Source organism: Ciconia boyciana, chromosome 1 (assembly GCF_034638445.1).
Source record: "Ciconia boyciana chromosome 1, ASM3463844v1, whole genome shotgun sequence".
NCBI lineage: Eukaryota > Metazoa > Chordata > Aves > Ciconiiformes > Ciconiidae > Ciconia > Ciconia boyciana.
Window position 1 is genome coordinate 172,105,424 of NC_132934.1, and position 20,569 is coordinate 172,125,992.

Consider the following 20,569-nt stretch of genomic DNA (forward strand, 5'->3'; position numbering starts at 1 on the left):
TAAAGCACATAAACTGAAGCAGGTTGCTCAGGACCTTATCCAGTTGGGTTATAAATAACTCCAAGGGTGGAGAGTCTACAGGCACTCTGGGCAACCTGTAGAACTTCTCAATTATCATTTTTATAATTTGAGTTGAATTGATGTGGAATAAAGATACTTAAACAGGTTAGTGGCTGCTTCTGGTGAAAATGTGCAGAGGGAATCATCCAATATAACCTTTTTTTTTTTTAATACAGAAAGGGATTTGGGAAAGCCAAAATATGATATCGATAGAACAGATCCACTAGAGAACAATTATACTCCAGTTTCTTCTGTAACAAATATTTCATCCGGCCACTACCCTGTCCCTACACTGAGCAGCACTATTACTGTTATTGCTCCTGCTCATCATGGAAATAACACTACTGAAAGCTGGTCAGAGTTCCACGAAGAGCAGCTGGACCACAACTCCTATGGAAGACCTCCGCTGCCAAAGAAACGCTGTAGAGATTATGATGGTAAGTTTGTATTCTTTTTAATTGCTTCCTGCGGCTATGATTGGCCCCTTTCTCAGAAGACTGAGGTAGTTTTCCTTTCTTCTCCTGATCTCCTCTAATACTGTGTTTTTTCTATTACAGAGTTCTTCAATGCAAATTTTATCCCACTTTTTATTAACTTAGCTTTTAGACAGCTTTATTAGTGTTTGTATAGTTTTTTAGTTACTAGAATTATTTTAAATAGATAAAAAATAGTATATTTATATTAAAAGGTTATAAAAACAATTCATTTTTACCCAGGTTTTCTGTCTTATGTCGTGCTCAAGCCAAATACTGTATTTGATAGTTTTGACCATGATTAGCACCTTACTGACCTCATCATTTTTTTTATTCGCATCCTAAGAGATAATTTTTAATTAGAAAGGTCTAGAGCTGCAACTTCCCAGACGCCATGTTAACTCATTTTTTCCCATGTAGGTGTTTCTTAAAATTGGGTGGCTTTTTGTGTCTTAAGCTATCATTTTGCATGTCTTGTTCCAAAATCCACACAAGAGGCTGCTGCAGTTGGCAGTGACTCAGCTAAATTCAGCCAGTCAACCTGTTAGTTCAGAAGAGTTTAAATTTCCCCCTGAAGTTTTTTCTCAGGGTTTTTTTTGTTGTATACCACAATGATGAGTTTAATATCTAGGCCAGTTTACATTCAGAACTCTCTTTAGAATAGAATTTATTTTTAAGTAAAGAAAATGGGAGGCTGAGCTCTCAAGTGTTGGCAGAGTTGTACTTGTGAAGAATAGCTTTGCCAGTATACATCACAGCAATACTGTGAGCAAGTAGAATTGTGAAAGTGTAGTTTTGTTTTGAAGTTTTCTTCTAATGCAAGCTGAGCTTCAAAATGTTGTGTCATGGTCTCCCAGCGCTACAGGTTTTTTTAGAAAGGAACAAAATGTGCAGGCTAGTATACTTTTGAAGTAACATCTCCAGGCATGACACTGGGACTTTGTACCTTTAACAGTCTGTCTTCTACAGCAGCTTATTATTTCCAATTTCTGAGTATGAAGCAAATGGTAATGTGTTGGAAAACTGTGATATAGTTGTCCTCAGATTTTTACTGTTTTTTTTGTTTTCCCTATGTTTCTGACTGTTACTAAAATCTCTCAGTAGATGTCTCTTCCATTTGCTTTTCTCCTGGCTGTTTGTGTCTTCTAAATTTATAAGCTCATCTCTCTCTTCAGTGGCTAGCTAGTTCCAACATACTGCTCTTCCTATCTGCACTTTCACATTTTCTACTTGACCCTCTGCAGAACTTCTATTTTTCCTTAACGTTTCAATTTATATGTTCTATAACTCTTCCTGAAAATGAGGTAATAGAGACTGCTTTTCAGCATCATGTTTTGAGGACGTGGACACTCAGCTTTCTTCTTATTTTATTGGAAGATGTTTTGAACTTTTCCCCCATATTGCGTTGTACTGTATTGGGTTTTTTGTGGAGGCTGTTGCTAAACAGATAATCATAGAATCATAGAATGGTTTGGGTTGGAAGGGGCCTTTAAAGATCATCTAGTCCAACCCCCCTGCCATGGGCAGGGACAGCTCTCACTAGATGGGGTTGCTCAGAGCCCTGTCCAACTTGACCTTGAATGTTTCCAGGTATGGGGCATCTACCACCTCTCTGGGCAACCTTTTCCAGTGTTTCACCACCCTCATTGTAAAAACTTTATTCCTTATATCTAGTCTGAATCTGCCCTTTTTTAGTTTAAAACCATCACCCCTTGTCCTGTTGCTACAGGCCCTATTAAAAAGTCTGTCCCCAGCTTTCTTAGAAGCCCCCTTTAAGTACTGAAAGGCTGCAATAAGATCTCCCTGGAGCCTGCTCTTCTCCAGGCTGAACAGCCCCAACTCTCTCATCCTTTCCTCATAGGAGAGGTGTTCCAGCCTTCTGATCATTTTTGTGGCCCTCCTCTGGACCTGCTCCACTGTTTTACTTGCATGTAAAAGAAAATAAATGAATGCATATTCATTTTTGTTTATATGCGTGTATTTCATATTTATATATGTATGTATATATACACATATACAATACATACATATGTAAATAAATTTTTTTGCTCTTACATGGTCACATTAAACTATGGCAAAATATTCTAATTCTTCTTGAAATAATTACAAAAGAGAAAAAAGAATTTGAGTTAATTTTCTCTTGTTGGAATTTTATAATATTAACTTCTAACTTTAGTAAGCGTTTCTCAATCCCAGTGTCTGCACTTTTTACTTAGAAACACTGTGGTTTTGTTAATGTCATGACACCTAGATTTAATTCTTTGCTTTCACAGTTTGTTACAATTCAGTGCAGAATTAATTCTTCAAGAAAAATCTGACTCCTATATTTATTCTGCTAGAATGTCACTGCAATCTTCCTGTGTGCTGACTGTTAAAATAAAGTTAAATGGCCAATTTCATTTTCTAATATAAATTTCTGCTGATATATGAAGCTCTTAATTTACAAACTGTTGCATTACACAGAACATTTTGTCTCTACTCTGAATCAAACTACAGCTACTGAATACTAACAACAATTCTTTTTGGTTTGATGTTTCAGAAAAGGGTTTCTGTATGAGAGGAGACATGTGCCCTTTTGATCATGGAAGCGATCCAGTAGTGGTAGAAGATGTGAATCTTCCTGGCATTCTGCCTTTTCCAGCACAACCCCCTGTTGTTGAAGGACCACCTCCTCCTGGACTTCCTCCCCCTCCACCAATTCTGAGTCCTCCTCCTGTTAACCTTAGACCTCCAGTGCCACCACCAGGCCCCTTACCACCTAGCCTTCCACCTGTTACAGGTAATTAAAAAAAATTAAAACCCATTTTTTAGTAGAAAAGCCTGAATGTTACTTGGGTTGAATGCAGTGCAAAAAGCTGTTTAAGAATGCCAGCTATATTTTAGAAAGTTGTACTATGCTCTACCATGGCATAGCTTACCCCAAAGTGATTGTTTTCTGTAGTAATTGTTGCATAGGTGATTGTTGTAAAATTTGCATGTTAAATGTGAATCTTGAATATGGAATAATATTTTTATTCTGTTTAAGCAAAAGCATGGCGTGCCAAAACTCTGTTCCTTGAGTTTTATAAGAGAAGTTGTCTGAAACTGATTACTGTTAGAGAAGAATGGAAAATTCTGGAAACAACAGATATTTGGCATTTCAGTTGCAATACTAAAATTAAAGAGAATTCATGACCACATCAAATTTACACCTGAAAATATGTCATTTGTGATTAATTTTGAAACTAAACTTGCAAAGTAACTAAGAAAGAAAATTCTCCGGCTTGTTTACTCTTTCATTGGAAAGTACTTTGGCTCAAGTACTAAAAACTACATGAAGACTTTTGTGCCTGGCTGTCATTTATAAAATAGCAGTTTAGTATTTAGTTCCCTTGTGTGGTTTAATAACTGTTATGTTAGTTTTATGTGATTATTCCTTTCTCTCTTTTTTATTAACTTAGATGTCCCACTTGGTAAAATTGTTCAAGAACAATTGGTATTTGATATTGCTTGAAAGTTCCTTAAACTGTTTTCATTTCTGGTTGATAGTATATTTAAGAAAGAACTGCATTTATTTATTTCACTTAGTATAGAGAGTAACTGTATTGCTGGGGTGATCAGTTCTGCCTCACATGCTGTTTCCAGATCTGTGTGGAAAGTCCAAATATATGACTTTGTATCTTTTTGCAAAACATGGTTTTGCCAATGATTAAACTGAAGGTCAGGCTTGACTGCTCTGCTTTTAAAGTGCGATGTTACCTGTTGTAAAAAAAGTCCAACCAACCAACGAAAAAAACCCCCTCAGTCCTAAGAAGGATGTCTTTGGCTTTCTACCAGAGTTGTAGGTATCTTCTTGGGTGTTGGGAAAAATAATTTCAATCAAGTTAGTTATTGTCATCATAGAATATTTTTGTTATACACTATTAAAAAACAGAATTTGTTTCTTTGAGGGGGTTTTATAGAGCTTTAAAGATCTTCTGTTGGTGAAGATAAATACTGGCTTAGCAATTAAATTTTGTTTATAGAAAGCAGGCGTTTGGGGAATTGTTAAACTATTCAAATGCTTTTGTCTGTAATCTAAGTTCGGAGTCATTTGCTAGCGGGGATGGTTTCATATGAATGAGTGGTACAGCATTGTGTCTGTATACATGCCCTCTCACCCCCCTTTTTTTTAAATAGCCTTCAAAACATTTCAGATCAATTTCCTTATGAGTTGAGTGTAATGTAAGTCTAGTGGATAATAAATGAATGCAGTGTTTTCCTTTGTTTTTGACAGGACCACCCCCTCCACTTCCCCCATTGCAGCCTGCTGGCATGGATGCTCCCCCAAACTCAGCAACTAGCTCAGTTCCTACTGTTGTTACAACGGGTATTCATCACCAGCCGCCTCCTGCTCCACCCTCTCTTTTTACAGCAGGTGTAGTACTGAGGCTTTGCCCACAAGGTTTGCTAAATAGAATAACATTGACTCATATTATACTGTACTTTTTAGAGATTATAATTTCATAGTTTGGGAGAATAAGTTTGTATCATTTAGACTGTGACAGTAACTTAACACTTTTTTTCTAACTTAGTTCAGGACAGAAGTAAAATTTGCATGTAAAATGTGAATCTTGATTATGGAATAGTATTTTCCACTGTGTTTAAGCAGAAAACTTGGCATGGCGTTTTTTTTAGGATAGCTGTTATACAGCTCTTCCATTGTACCTATATCTTGTGATTAAATGAATATTATATTTGAAACCTTAGAGGTTTTAACTGCAATTTATTTTAATTAGACAATTTCTTTGTTACCAGAAACGTACGACACAGATGGATATAATCCAGAAGCTCCAAGTATAACAAATACTTCAAGACCTATGTATAGACATAGAGTACATGCCCAAAGACCAAATTTGATAGGACTTACATCAGGTGATATGGATCTGCCACCCAGAGGTATGCTCTCAAAGCTATACTTATTTAGTTCACGTAATTTTCTTACATTAATGCAGGTTGAGGTAGTTCTCAGAGAATGTAATACTGGAAAACATTGTATTTTTTCAAATCTTCTGGAATTAAGAGAATTGAATAGGGAATTATGCTCATAGTTGCTTTGTTGTGTGCATTTTTACAGGTAAAATGAAATCTCTTGCTAGACTATTGCACAGTTTACACTTGCCTTTAATAACTGGTCACTTTGTACATCTTTTATACAGAAAAAAGTTAATATTTCTGTAACAGACTCTTAAGATGATTTTTGCTGCTGAGTCATTTTATCTGGTAGCAGACAGTTACGCAAGAGTAATCTTAACCTCATAGTTCCTATGGCCCTGAGAAGCAGCAGCAGCATACACAATGAGAAGGGAAGAGGGATAAAACCAATTTTTTTAATGTGGGTTTGTTTACCTTTGTATGTATTTGTATAGTTACTTGTTTTCAATGCAAATTCAGAATACCTTTTTACTATCAAATACACAGAAAATACGAAAAATATTGTAAAATCTTTTCATCTGTTTACAGAAAAACCTCCTAATAAAAGTAGTATGAGAATAGTGGTAGATGCTGAATCCAGGAAAAGAACAATTGGTGCAGGGGATGGTGGAGTTCCTACAAAGAAGACTTGGTTTGACAAGTGAGTGCTCATTAACACAAAGTTGGCTTAATAGTTGAAATTCCGTGGAGCTCTCTTCTGTAATCTGAAACATATATATCTCTATAAATTGCAAGCAAGTTAAACTGTGAATAAGCTGACTGTACTAAAATAAATCACACTACAGAGTGATCTGTATTTGACTGTATTCTCTCAAAGGCAGTATAGCAATAGCTGAAGTTGCTTTGGATGATACCAAGATGATCTCCCCGAAAGCTGGAATGATTTAAGAAACAGAGAAGCTGCAGTGTGATGGTTGTTAGGGATGACTGATTTTAGTTTTGAAATGTGAATTGTATCATTGCTATTTTGGATTGAGTTGCCAGGTACGTTACTGACAGAAAATACAGGGTGCAGTGCATAGTGTCCAGATACACCTGGGGTGACAAAAGGTCGGAAGAGATTTTAGGAGATTAGTGGGACTGAGGAGAGCTTTGAAGTAATAGTTATTTGAAACTTTAGTGGGGAGATTCTGTGGAATAGCTGAGAAATAGTTTTTGGAGAGAAGCAATGTGAAAGTCAGGACTTAGTGACACAAGCAAATTACTGTGAATTATCTCACAGATTTATGCGCTAGTGTATGCTGAGAGTGTTGATGGGGAAAACTGCAGGTGTATGGGCCTGTGTGCTGTACTCTTCTACACTTTTCTAAAATTATTATTATTATTATTTTTTTAAAGTCTGCAGATCTTTGTGTCTCATACGCACATGCTCCTATGCAAGCATATACAATTTAACATTGTGTTTGCTAGCTTGCTATGGATTTCTGGCTTGATTTTTATTTGTTGCAGGCAAAATTTTAACAGAACAAACAGCCCAGGTTTCCAGAAGAAGGTGCAGTTTGGAAATGAAAATACAAAACTTGAATTGAGGAAAGTTCCCCCAGAACTTAACAATATCAGCAAACTTAATGAGCACTTCAGTAAGTTTGGAAACTTAGTCAACTTGCAGGTAAGAGTCAACAACGAGAAGACAGTATGTTTTGACTTAATGATAGAGGTAGTTGCTAAAAGGAGAAGGTCAGTTGTTTTTTAACTGGTTCACTGAAACTGTTCTCATTAATTTCCTAACTTGTTTCTTAAACATGATCTCAGTGTTTTTAATGGAATTGTCATTGAAGAAGCAGAAGTGAAATATTCTAGTCTTCTTTTATATTTCAAACAAATGTTTTCCTCACATGTAAGACTTTTAAGATACATCAAAAATTGATTGGAAGTGTTTTTCCTTCACCCCCTTTCTCAAGTTTGGATCTGATATCATAAACTATGTATTTTTTGAGATAAATTGTAAATACAGAGAACCTGTATTTCTCATCCAGAAAGCAGTCCCTGTGATATAATTGCTTTCTAGTCCCATAGTCGTGGTGGTTTATCCTTTACACTATGAAGTAATTATATCTGAGTGACCCACATTTATAAACAGAAATAAGCAAACACTTAAAGATACAAAAGAGATGCAAAGAACTGAGTCCTAACTTAGGTTGCTGTTATATATTAGAGGCTGCATGTGTAATGTCAGTATTTAATATCCAGTCTTGAAGCTACTCAGTCTGATCTTTCATCATGTTTCATTATCAACAACAAGTTTCAGATGCTAGCTAGTGTTTTTATGTATGCTTTCTTGTTTGCACTGAGAGGTTGAGCAAAGAGGTGTAATACAATGTTTTTGCGCATATTGATATAGTACAGAATAAACCTCCTGTGCCTGTCTGAACACTGAGGGAATTTACATCTCTCTTAATGGCTCTTAAGTATTTCTTAAGCCTTTCCATAGTTTACCTAAGAATATGGGTGTATTAGCAGGCAGTATGATTCAGTAAGGCAAGTAAAATTGTGTGTGAATGTGTATAGAGACAAACAGATATGCAGATAGATATTGCTCTTCTTCCAAAAGGTGTGATTTTGTCCTTTGAAGGTGTCTAAAATAATATGTTAATGCTCAAAGGAGGAAAACCAAAATTAACTTTGTTGTCTAGCTCTGATACTAGTAGGACATTTATTAACTGACCCCTGTATTTGTTGTAGCAATTTTCTTTACTTCAGTGATGCTTCCTCTTGTCTTTCAAACAGCAACTCATATTTGCAATTAGAAATACTGTTTGACTCTTTAGGTATTTTACTTCAGTTTGTTTGTTTTAGGTTTTTTAATTATTCTTAAAGTTTATTAGCGTAATCTCGAGGTTGCTTCTTGACACTAGGCTTTTCAGAGTCATGAAAGGGAAGCATTTATCTGCTGACCCGTATCGGGTTTAAATTGTAAGCTTCTGAGCCTTGAAACTAGTGATTTTATGATAATCGAGACACAAATGAAAATCCTACATGCAGTAAGTTTTGTTCTTCTGTTTTAAATCTTAGGTTGCATATCAAGGTGATCCAGAAGGTGCCCTTATTCAGTTTGCCACACATGAGGAAGCAAAGAAAGCTATATCAAGTACAGAAGCAGTATTAAATAATCGTTTTATTAAAGTTTATTGGCATCGAGAAGGCAGTGCACCGCAAATCCAAACCACCACACAGAAGGTAGAGGATCCAAGTCTATTCTATGTAGAATGCTATGTAGAATATAATCTTTTAGACATTTTAAAAAAATGTTTGTAGAAAGTAAACTAAGTACTTTTGAAATAATGAATACTTCATGTAATTCTTTTCCAAAAGTTACTCTTTAATTCTAGATTCTTTGACCTCAGATACAAGGTTCAGGAGTTGATTAGCAAGGTAAGACTGAAGGTATTCAAAGAAAGCCTTTCTGTGACTTAGGGAGAATTCCACTCTGTCATCATCTTATGTGAAGCAAGATTTGATGCTACTGTCTGCTGAATAACATATATTTTGCTCTAACTAGTATAGGATTTTTTTTTTTTTCCTTCTGGTGAGCATAAGAAAGACAGCAGTTATATTTCTTGGAAGATAATCTCAATTTTCTTCCAAAAGGTGGTGTTTTTTTCCAGTCTTTTTCTTTTTCCTTTCCTGTTGAACATGCATACTGCTATAGAAAGTAGCAGCAGAATTTATTTTACACAAAGGTACCTATATGTATATACAGATATACACGCGTATATCTGTAGAGAGAGAGGACATGCAAACCACAGTGTAAGAGGAGCGCTACATTAGAGAGACTAATTTTGTGGAAATGGATCAGGGACATTTTACATTTTTAAGTGGAGAGGGAGGTGCTGATCTCCCTGGTATCCAGTGCCAGGACACGTGGGAATGGTTTAAAGTCGTGTCAGGGGAGGTTCAGACTTGACATTAGGAACCATTTATTTACCGAGAGGGTAGTCAAACACTGGAGCAGTCTTTGTAGAGAGGTGGTTGATGCCCCATGCCTGTCAGTGTTTAAGAGGCATTTGTATAATACCCTTAATAACGTACTTTAACTTCTGACTAGCCTGGAAATGATCAGGCAGTTGGACTAGGTGATTACTGTAGGTAGGTCTCTTCCAACTGAGCTATTCTGTTCTACATTTTTGGATTGAATTGCACAGTGGAGCACCTATTGGTAGTTGTCATGTGCATAGTAGCATTGGCAACTTTTAAAGAATATGAAACAGCAGTTACTGTTGTGGAGTTCAGATTTGTAACCAGTGGCAAGCCAAATCAGATTTGTTAGCAGGTGTAGTGGTTCTACTCAAACATAAGGGGAAGCTTGGATTCTCCCAGGTCATGTAGGTTATTGGATAGAGTCTTCTCAGTTAGCTCCCGATGTATCAAGTCCCTCTAAATACTTGTGTTTCCTGCTTTATTGGATTTGCTGTAAGTGTGGAACAATGCATTCTACACTTAGAAAATAAGAGGCAGGCTCTGTAGAAGAAATGTTCATTTATTTATATACACTGATATAATGAACAAATGAGTTGTTAGAGGATTCTCTCAATTGCTGTTCGAAGTTTTTAATTCCTTCTTTCTCTGGATGGTGTACATCGTGATCATTCAGAATCAATGACCCAGTTTTCCATAGCAGTCCTGCTGTAGGGCATTTCAGGTAACAGTTTCCTTTCTTTCCTTCTCTTGTAACAAATGCCCCTGCTTTTTATCTACAAAAATGCAGTTTTAACAACACCTATCTCACTATCTCCCCAGTTATCATCCTTTAGATTTGAGTTTGGAATCAAATTTATGGATAACCTTGATGCTTGATCTGAACTAGTGCTACTCAAAATGGTATTTATTTTCTAAGCTTGATTTACATCTGATCAGCCAGAAGAGGGCAGTGGAGTATGTCATTTGCATTCATACAATCTTTACCTCTCTTGAGAAGGATAGCTTGAATAGTTATTGACATCAGCTTATTTGCTGATTATGCTATCCAGCTTGGAGTATTAACTGTGTATTTCCAAACACATATCTGTGTATTTGTTATTTTGCAAAACATCAGTTTTAAATAGTCTTACAGTTTTTAGTGATGTTACTAGCTTCCCAGCACACCACCTTTGGCAAGTTAACCTTGATGGTTTGAGCATGAATTCCCCTTGGTACCAGGTGACAGTATTAAGGGTTCCTACTTCACAAAGGCAGAAAACTACAATGTGAAGTCTGTTATGGGCGATAGAGGGCGCACAGTGACAAGAAGAATTTAAACAGGAGATTAAAATTTTAAGTGCAATGCTTTAATCTTCCTCTACCCCAAAATACAGCAATTATCGAATTGTTGAGTCAGTAAACAGGTATTTTTCATTCATAAGCCTTTCAGGAGCATGAATATTTACTTCCCTTTTCATTGAAATTAATATTTGGTATCATATCTACAAGCAGTATGGAAACTCTTACAGTACTTCATGTACTATAAGTATTTGAATTTTTGTCAAGATTTCTGGTGTATTAATTACAGCTGAATTAATTTCATCTGTATTTATAATGATTTCTGGCCATACTTTTTCTGTGTCAGGCACTAAAGACAGGTTTTTGAATTTTTTTCAATGTAAAATCAGTTGGCTTTTAAGTTGTCCCTTCAGTAGTATCTGGTCTTGCACAATTTCTTGACCATTGCTGTTTCCTCAGCAGGACTATTTTGGAAAATTCTTACTGTGGAAATTCTGAAAGGAGTGGAAGTACTTAGTAAAGACGGTAGGAGTCAACCATAATAAATCATCAAATAAAAAGCTTCTGCCAGGAAGCAGAAATAACGTGCTCTCCACATCTATGGTAGATAAAACAAGAAGTACTGGGCTTAAAAGGCAGCACAGGAGATTTAGGTTAGATATTGAGAAACATTTTCTGATGCTAAAGGATACTGAAACACTTTTACCTAGAGAGGTGATAGGACCTCTTTCATTGGAAATCTGCAAGAACTAGATGGATAGATACTGTAAGTAATGGCTTAGGTTTAGCTGACTTTGCCCTGGAGTGGAGGAATGGATTAGGTAACCTCCTGAGGGTCATAAATATGACAGGAAGCTTGCTTGGAAGCATATGTTTTTGGTCTTAAGTGTTTAATGTTTCTGTCAAATAAAAAAAGTCAAGGTGTTAGCTGTCGGGGCATATACATGGTAGGTTCAAAGATTAGCTGCTCTGTTTTCTTTTTCCTCAGTCCCATGACTTCATGTCTCCATATCCTCCTTTCTTTTTCTATTTTGTCCAAGTTAAACACATAGGAGATGAAAAGTGACATACCATTGTAAAAAAAAAAAAGAGTCTTTATGATGCAAGTTTGTATTCTGCCTTTCCATAACTAAATGGTTGATGATGAAAGATTTGTGAAAGGGGTCAGAAGACTGCTTACTCCTTTTTGTTCAGTTCTAACAGGTGGAAGTTAAGATAGTCTAAGTAGACATGATTATTAGAAATAGACCATAGTTGTTTGATTACTTCTGTGAGCTGCAAGTGCAAAATAGATGTTATTGTTGTATGCACTACACAAATAGTATAACATCCTAAGTCTCATCAAGTGTTTATTTTTGCCATCAGGTGAAAAAGCTATTGAATGATAGAAAGGAAAAAAGTGTAAATCTAAATGCTGTTGCAGCAATTTCATTGTGTATTTATTGAACTACGTATGTAGCAACCTTTTGTTGTTAATATTATGATGTGCTTTTTTGGGGGTGGGGCGGTGTTACAGGTAATACAACCCTTAGTTCAGCAACCTAGTTTACCGGTAGTGAAACAATCAGTCAAGGAGCGATTAGGTCCGGTACCTGCAAGTAATATTGAACCTGCAGAAGCACAGAGTGCCAATACAGAAGTCACTCAGGTATGTATGATAGTCAAAAAATCTGTTGCATGTTTTTCTTTCTGTAATAGGTTCTGTAGTGTATGAATGTATCTGTTACAGTTACTCATGTAGTGCAAGTACACATTTACTACTTGTAAGTGCTTCTAATTTGATTGAGTGGTGGTTTTGATATTGAAGTTTTCCTCAGTGCAATGATATTTGGCTTTCTTACCCAAGCATGGTACTTAATTTTTAGTATTGTAGCTTTTTACTTAGTTTTTTTTTAAAAAAAACAACAAAACAGAACAAAACAAAACAAAAAACCCAAAAGACTCTGAAAATATTTCAGTAATGCTGTGTTAAATTGCAGTTTTCAGATTTCAAAATAAAGTTGGTTTCTATCCAAAGAACTAAAAGCTATCCTTTTTTTAATATTATATCTGTTAAACAGCTAAAACCATAAGAGACCGATGGTCAGCATCTAAAAGTGTTTTCAGTATTTGTGCATCACCCTTAATACAAGGAAGAATGTAACCACAGTACCAATATGAATAATGACAAAATCTGCCATGTTACTCCCATTAGAAACAGCCTCTAAATTTTTATTATGTTAGAAGTATCTCATTATTAGCATTGTGCCACTACTTTAGTTTTACTTCTGAAAAGGAAGACCACCACACTTCAGAAAACACTGGTAGGTTAAATTCAAAAAGCAACTTTCTGCAATTGATGCCTGCAAATACCAGATTATAAACCAAAACCAGAAGTGTATTTAAAAGGGCCTGTGTAGATAATCCTCTGCCAGCTAGCATGTCATGGACTTCTTGCAAAAAATATGTAGTATAAACTTCTATTCCAAATTTGGCTTTACCTTTGTCTTATCCAATCTATTTATAGATGTATATTAACTGTAAAATCAAATATCGATAATTAATTTTATCAGCTGCTGTAATGTTATTTTTCTTGTATTGTTGGTCAAAAGTCTATGGGAAAAAACAAAAATGTTTTTTTCTAAATTCCTAACATTTGGAATTACACTGGAAACAGAATATTCATAAAATAAAGTATATTTGAACTATAATTTTGTTTTGTTCTCTTAGAATGTGACTAAATTATCTGTGAAGGATAGACTGGGTTTTGTGTCAAAGCCAGTTGCTCCAACAACTGAAAAGGTAAGAGAATGTCTCATATTCTCTTCCTCTCACATTTAATTTCAGTAGAATTAATTTTATTATAAAACCCCTTGTGTCAATATTAAGTTTCATAACTATGAATGAAGTTATTTGTTAAAGGTTAGTTTTATGAAGTATAATATATCAAAACTCAGCAGATGGCTAAATGATTATAAGAAGAATAAAACATGCTGGGACAGAAGCTGCTATTCTGTGGTTTTTGTTTTAATATAGTAAGTTCCATTTATTCAGTCATGAAAATAACTAGATATGTTCCAGGATCCTGAGTTGTTAGAAGAATACAGAAATAAATTTTAAAAAGTAAATAAATTTTGACACTACATATGAATCTATAGAAAGCCTTTCTGTAAAACCATTTTTGGGCTTTTGTGTCCCTTAAAAGATGATGCTGTAAACATTTACCCTCTTATTTGGTCTTACAATTGGCAGTACTTGTGAAAAGATAAAAGTGGAAGTTAATCAGTACAGAAAGGACAAAGAGAGGTAAGATGGGAAAGGTGCATCTGAATTGTGGTTATGAGTTATGTATTTTGCCCAGTAGTTGCAATTTTCAGAACACGGAGTAGTTGATGTGTTTACTTTAGTAGCAAAGTTTGCGATGTGTGTTTCCAGATCTGTTTAGCACCTTAGGGGACAAACTTCCCCTGTGTTTATAACGTTCATTTGAGAAGACCTTTTGGTAGAAAGGCAGCAAGTTTTACCTGGTAGCAAGATTCCTCTGCCTAGGTATATGTCTTTTCTATTGGGAATTGGCTTGACCTGAAATGAATTAAGCATCTGCTGCATTTTCCCCCGACCCCCTTACAGTATGGCAGTTAATGCATTTAGTGGAATCTAACAAGTGAAATTCACTCCAAAGATACTACGCTGTACTTAGCATACAAAGGTAACAATGTTGAGTTGTAATTATAGAGGATGTCTCTTCGACTCATTTCAAGCCAAGAAGTCCACCTAAATGCACTGATCTTGGCTTCTTGCCTATATTTTGTTGTTGGTTTGGTCAGTTGCATTCTTGTTGCCCTAAATTAGTTGCAGATAAATATCTTGCTGTGTATTCCTGAACTACATTTTACATACATACTGTATACTTTAGAAATAGGAAGTCTGCTTCAGTTTGAGTGAAAATACTTTTTTTTCCTCGTTCTGTAAGAGTTGAGTTATCCTGAAACACTTCTCTACAAAGAGTAAATTCATGTTAAAATGGTTTTCCACTGTGCTTTCTTATAGTACAGGCTGATATGGATTAGCTGCTGGGCTGTTCAGTAGACTGGTTGTGAAGCAGCAGTTTCCTTTGGCATTTTTAGTAGGATTCTGAAACTTGGTTTGACCTGTTTTTACCTAGTACTGTCCCTTCAAAGGGAAATACCTTGCTTAGTTTGCAGTGATAACGCTGTATAACCGTTAGAAATTAAATGATTGACAGCTGTCAGAAAATATAGATGTCATGTCCTAGATGTTTTTTTGCTTTCGACTGCAGGGCTTGACAAGAACTTTCCAGTAAGAAAGTAGGTAGGTATGCTTCCCAAAGAGCAGGAGGCAAAGGAGATGAAACAGTCATTCTGAGGCCTTTTAAGATCTGTATAGGGACTTGCAATTTATGAACTTGTGAAGAGATTCACACTATTCCTTCTCTTGAATAGTATTAAGAGATTTACACGACATTAATGTGTTGCTTCTTGCTCTTCTGTATTAGTTGATGCAGGTGCATCTGCTGTGGCATCTCTCTGTGTATTAAAAGAGATGAGGAAGCAGGTTCGCTCTGCCATGAAGTCAGTTCAGGGCAAAAGGAGTGTGTCAGTATTTTTGTCGTTACTTGGTCTTCTGTTTGTGATGTAGCGTGTCCTAAAGCTACTTTGTAATAGGAACTATATGTTTGGGATGTGCGTATATTAATGTGCTTTAATAAGTTAAAAAAAAAAAAGCATTCATCTCCTTTTTAATGGCCTGCTTAGACCATTTTATATCATCTTTTATAATACCCCATAACATGCTTTGATTTTTGTTCTCCTCTCTGCACTGCCTACTCTAGAAAATACTTTACTGTGGGAAGAGATAGTATAAATAGCACCATGACATGAAAATCTTTTATATGAAGCATTCCTGTTGTAAATTCTTCTGACCTCTTGATCTTTTCTGTCTTTCTAATGTTTCTTGGCTGTCTCTTTTTTTCTTCTGTTGGTGGGCATTGTGTCTATTTTATGGAGTGCATGGTGACCAATAGATTCTGCATGCATCTTTTAATTTTCCACATATAAATAAAGTATTTTTAAACTCCTGGAAATGATACCAATTGCATAATTGCTGTGATGTGCTAACAAGGCGGACAAGATCATGCCTATATTATCTCCAGCACTTAGCCATGGATTTTTTGATACTAACATGGACAAAATGTCCTTTAAGGAACGTGATAAGAAAACAGAATAGTCCAAATCTTCAGGTATTGTGGAGATGTACATAGTATCCTTTAGAGAGGTTGTAAAGCAGACAGCTGTGTTCTCAGTAAGTCATGGAGAAATTTTCATACCTCATTACAAATGTAGGAAAGAGAACAGAGACACATAGGAGTCTCTTCCTTTGCTGTATGATGTTGAAGACTTCCCTGTACTTGAGTTACTTCTTGTTGATTGTACAAGCTCTACTTTGCACAAACTGCATATGAAAAGGAATTATTGTATCTACTTTGGACCTTAGTCTCTAAAATTATGTTGAATTTTAGCTTGGAAAATTCATGCAGCTATGAAAAATTGCATTTTACACTTCAAAACAAAAAAGAAAAAGTTCAGTTCTTGGGAAAATCTCAGTCTTCTGTTTCCTTAATTATGCTCAAATACATAAAATTTTATATATTTGAAACTTGGAAGTACATATGAAATCTCAGTGGAAAGGATTTATAATCTAATGTTTATAATTCTTAGATACCTGATGTGATGCTGCCTCTTTAAAAATTGTTTAACTTCAACAACTCCAAATATAATTGTTACACCAAATTTTTATATTCCATATCATCAAAACAGACAAAAGAAAAGACGCTTATATATTTTTAAGCACTCATGTTTTTTTATTAAATTGAAATTCACTGGCAAAAAATAAAATGATTTCCTCCTATAGGTTTTATCCACTTCTACTGGCTTGACAAAAACTGTGTACAACCCTGCTGCTTTGAAGGCAGCACAGAAATCTTTGCCTGTTGTTTCCACTTCCGTGCTAGACTCTAATGAAGCACAGAAGAAAAAACAGGTAAATTAAATATGCTTCTTTATAAAATGGACCTAGATTGGGAACTTGTGACCACTAGAGATAGTACACTATGTCTATTCATCTCAGGAGCATAGGTGAAACTAGTTACAAGATTAAATTCACTATGATGGTTTCTTTTCAAAGAACAAGAAAATTCAGCATTGTTTTGTTGTTTTTTTTTCAGTGTATGTTCAGGCAGTGCAAGCAGGTTTAAAACTCTCTAGAAAGTTCAAAATGTGAAACACTTTCCTGGAAGCAGAATATCCATGTTGAGACATGAACTGTCTGTTGTGAGTGAGAAGGGAGTATACTATAGTCACTGTTCTTCTCTCTTAAGCCTTTCTGGAACTGGCCTTTATTCTTTTAAACTGGCCTTTATTCTCAGTGTGTTTTGTACTTGTGACCAAAATTGTTTCTTCACTTGAGAGAACTGAGAACTGTATGACTCTGCATTTTATTGTTTCCAAACTAGTTCTGCATCCATTTTTTTTTTGCATAGTACTAGGTTTTTCTCTCTTTTTTTTTTTTAATGTTAGAAAAGAAATGCAACAAAAATGCATTTGGCCTTGAATATGTCACTTAGTTGTAGTTTAGCTTGCTTAGAATTCTCAAGAGGCCAGTAAAGCTCCTTTTTCAGGTTTATTCTTATCATTTAGAAAAACTTAATATAGGACAATGTTTATCTTACTGGTTTCAAACATAAGTATTGAAAGCAGTATAACCATTAAACAAAGATTTTAGCCTACTGATAAACTTCTGTAATTAATGTCTAATATAATTTGAAGTAGCAGTTTGTAGCTGCATGTCAGTTGTGGCATTGGTCCAGACTTTAAAGAAATCGCTTCTAATTTTGGGATTTCATTTCATATTTGTCCCCTAAAACATGTTTTTCAGAATTAGAGCCTTTACCTTTCAGTTAAGATCCTAAGTGCCTGTGAAATGGGAGAAAAGCTCATAATAAAATTATTGACTTATCCTAACAGCTGTAGGGGTTTTTTTGAGAGAAGACAGTGAAGACATGCTAAGTGATTGGCTCTTTTTTCATGTGCTTTTGTGCTCTTTCCTCTCTTCAGAGATTTCTATTACAATATACTAGTACTTGTGGAAAAACGTGATTTTGTGGGACTCGCTTCTTTCTTTCCTTCTGTCTCCCTAGTTTTTCTTAGCATTCATCCCTTTGTCTTATCTTCCCTTTCCCTTCAGAAAAATAATTGCACACTGTATTGCAAAACTAACATTTCATGCAACAGAATTTGTCAGTATTTGGGAAGACATACAGGAACCTTATTACTATTTCTTTTTTATGGCTGTTGTGCATTTACACTCTTTGTATAAGGTAGTCTACTTGCAGTCTGATCCCACTTGATTGGTGATCTAGAGATGCAAAATAGTCTTCTGCCTCTCCTCTTTTATCCCATTAAATATGTTGGTAGCAAAGCTCTTAATTGTTTCCTGCAAGTATCCTGCTATTTAAGACTTCTACATTCTGTATCCGAGAGCAAGAAGCAATTGCTTTCTCTCAAGCAGCACTAGTAATAGCTGGACACAGCAGCTGTGCATCTCCTCCTGCTGCTTCTGAGTGCAATATGTCACAAATTTATCAGTTTCAATTCATTTTGATTTGCCCATTGCAATGTCAAGATTCTGTTTTTAGCAGGTTGAGTGGTAGTACTTGTCACTTCCAAGTTACAGTAGTCAGACACAAGAGAGATGGTTTTCTTTGTGTAACATTTTAATTTTAGGAAATAGAATGCATTTTCTTTTTGCTTGTAACTGTACTGGAGAATGTATTTTAATTTATGGACTTGATTTACAGTTGCTATCAAGATAGTGTCCTTGCACATTTAAACTCTTGTATGTTGTACCTCTTGCAGTAGTGTATTATATTGCCTTTCAGCTTTCAGTGGAGTTGTGTAAGGGGTTACTTTGTAAGTAATAATGAAGTCTTCCCAGCACAGATCTAACTAAGAAAGATCATTAGATCCTTCACTAATTTGGTGATGCACTGTTTTCCGAAACATAATTTGAAATATTGCCTGTTAGTACCTTGAGTTTCTGTTACTAACTTTTTCCCTGTTATTGTAAGTTACTACCGTATAGTTCTGAGGTATAGTATATTATTCTTTTGGCATTATTTTTCAAAATCTAGAAACTTTCTGTAATTTTTTTATGCTTCTAGGAAGCATTACGGCTTCAACAAGATGTGAGAAAAAAGAAGCAAGAAATCTTAGAGAAGCACATTGAAACACAAAAGGTAAAATGTTAGCATTAAAGAAAGTCAGCAATTCGGTTGTGAAATCTCAGTTCACTTCTCTAAAATATTTCAGAATTCGTAAGCATGAGCTACAAAACTGACCTATAAAATAAGCATTCTCTTAGAATGGTATTATCACATTATTTTAAGTTTAGAGTTTTAATCTAACTTGTCTTGTTAGTTCACTTAAAAAACTACAAGCTTATGCAATTTAGGTGCAATTTTAGTTAAAATTGCCTAATTTGGGTGCAACATGCACATGTTTTTTGGGAGAAGTGAAAGCCTGAGAGTTCTACTCGACAAGAGCAGGAGAGATTGATGTAGAAAAGCATGCATGACTGCACTCAGGCATAGGAGGAGAAAAAGGTCAAAATGACATTTAAGTTGAATAAAAATTTTGAAATAATATAAGTATGTTGAGCAAATATGTCCAGATGAAATGGAGACATCAGATGTTCATTGGCAAATGAATTAATCAGAGATTCAGACAAAGATTTTAATTTAATATAAGCTGTTAAAAGCCCTATATGTTGAGTTTGAAGATCACAGCAAAAGAAATGCAATATTCTGTTTTTCTGCTAGTTGTAACGAGTAGTGGAAAACCAGTGTGTAATAGTAGTTGCTAAATAAAAAGGTTTTTTGTTTTGTTTTTAAATTGGACAGATGCTGATTTCAAAGCTGGAGAAGAATAAAGCCATGAAGTCAGAAGACAAAGCAGAAATCATGAAAACACTGGAAATTTTGACTAACAGCATTACCAAGTTAAAGGATGAATTAAAAGGTGTATCACCAGGAGGAGGGGCTCCTTTAAAAAGCATGAAAACTAAGACTCAGGTACTCAAGTTTTGGTCAGCTTTTTAATAAGATGAATGCACATGCTTATGTCAGCAGAATAAAAATATGCAGCCACATCACCAGTATTTAGAACCATACTGGTTTAATTTTGAAGTCTTATTTGAAGAGAGATTGGTTTTGCCCTCTTTTTAAAGGAACATAGTTAATTTTAAAACCATACCATTGTCTAAAAGGTTTATCCACTGTTACACAGATATTACATCATTTGGAAAATCAAAAAACCCCACTAAAAATCTTGTGATTATTTCCTTTGCCTTATCCGATCTTTTGTGTATAGTCTATTGCTTTCTTAAATTTTTAATAGAAATCACAAAAATAGTATTTCTTATGCAAAAGGATTATCATTATGCAAAACATGTCTTGTGGTCAGGTTTAATACACGAAACAAACTGCTTCATGAAACTAATTGACTACTGTACTGGTACCTAATTTTCTGGGGTTTTTTGTCGCTGGAATTTGTCAATATATTAAGCTTTTTAGATTGAAGATTGTAACTGGTCAGTTTTCCTTTGACCTAGCTACCTGCATTTGGGTTGTACCTGTGAGAGGAGTTTCCCTTTCTGTTATCATTCTTGTTAGTATATGGCTGTAACCAGTTTCCCAACTGCATAAAGATACAATTATATTACCTTTTTAAAATGCAGTATTTGCTTTTTGTAGAAGTATTTGCTCTTAAGCAGGTCACAAGGTGATTAAGAATTGAGACACTGAAAAATAACATTTTAAGAAATGAATGTGT

At 35.2% G+C, this 20,569-nt stretch overlaps 1 protein-coding gene across 5 annotated transcripts in view; it reads left to right on the forward strand.

The window, feature by feature from the left end:
• Positions 1–20,569, forward strand: part of RBM26 (RNA binding motif protein 26) — a 61,210-nt gene that overhangs the window by 18,052 nt on the left and 22,589 nt on the right. For 3 of the 5 annotated variants that reach the window (XM_072849995.1, XM_072849994.1, XM_072849996.1), the window contains exons 6-17: positions 237–497; positions 3,073–3,312; positions 4,789–4,956; positions 5,310–5,450; positions 6,015–6,126; positions 6,936–7,095; positions 8,499–8,663; positions 12,199–12,330; positions 13,392–13,463; positions 16,593–16,721; positions 18,901–18,975; positions 19,639–19,809. In XM_072849995.1, the coding sequence (XP_072706096.1) occupies positions 237–497; positions 3,073–3,312; positions 4,789–4,956; positions 5,310–5,450; positions 6,015–6,126; positions 6,936–7,095; positions 8,499–8,663; positions 12,199–12,330; positions 13,392–13,463; positions 16,593–16,721; positions 18,901–18,975; positions 19,639–19,809 (1,826 nt within the window). The remainder of the gene's footprint in view (positions 1–236; positions 498–3,072; positions 3,313–4,788; positions 4,957–5,309; positions 5,451–6,014; positions 6,127–6,935; positions 7,096–8,498; positions 8,664–12,198; positions 12,331–13,391; positions 13,464–16,592; positions 16,722–18,900; positions 18,976–19,638; positions 19,810–20,569) is intronic. The other 2 variants (XM_072849997.1, XM_072849998.1) reach the window with 2 other exon arrangements.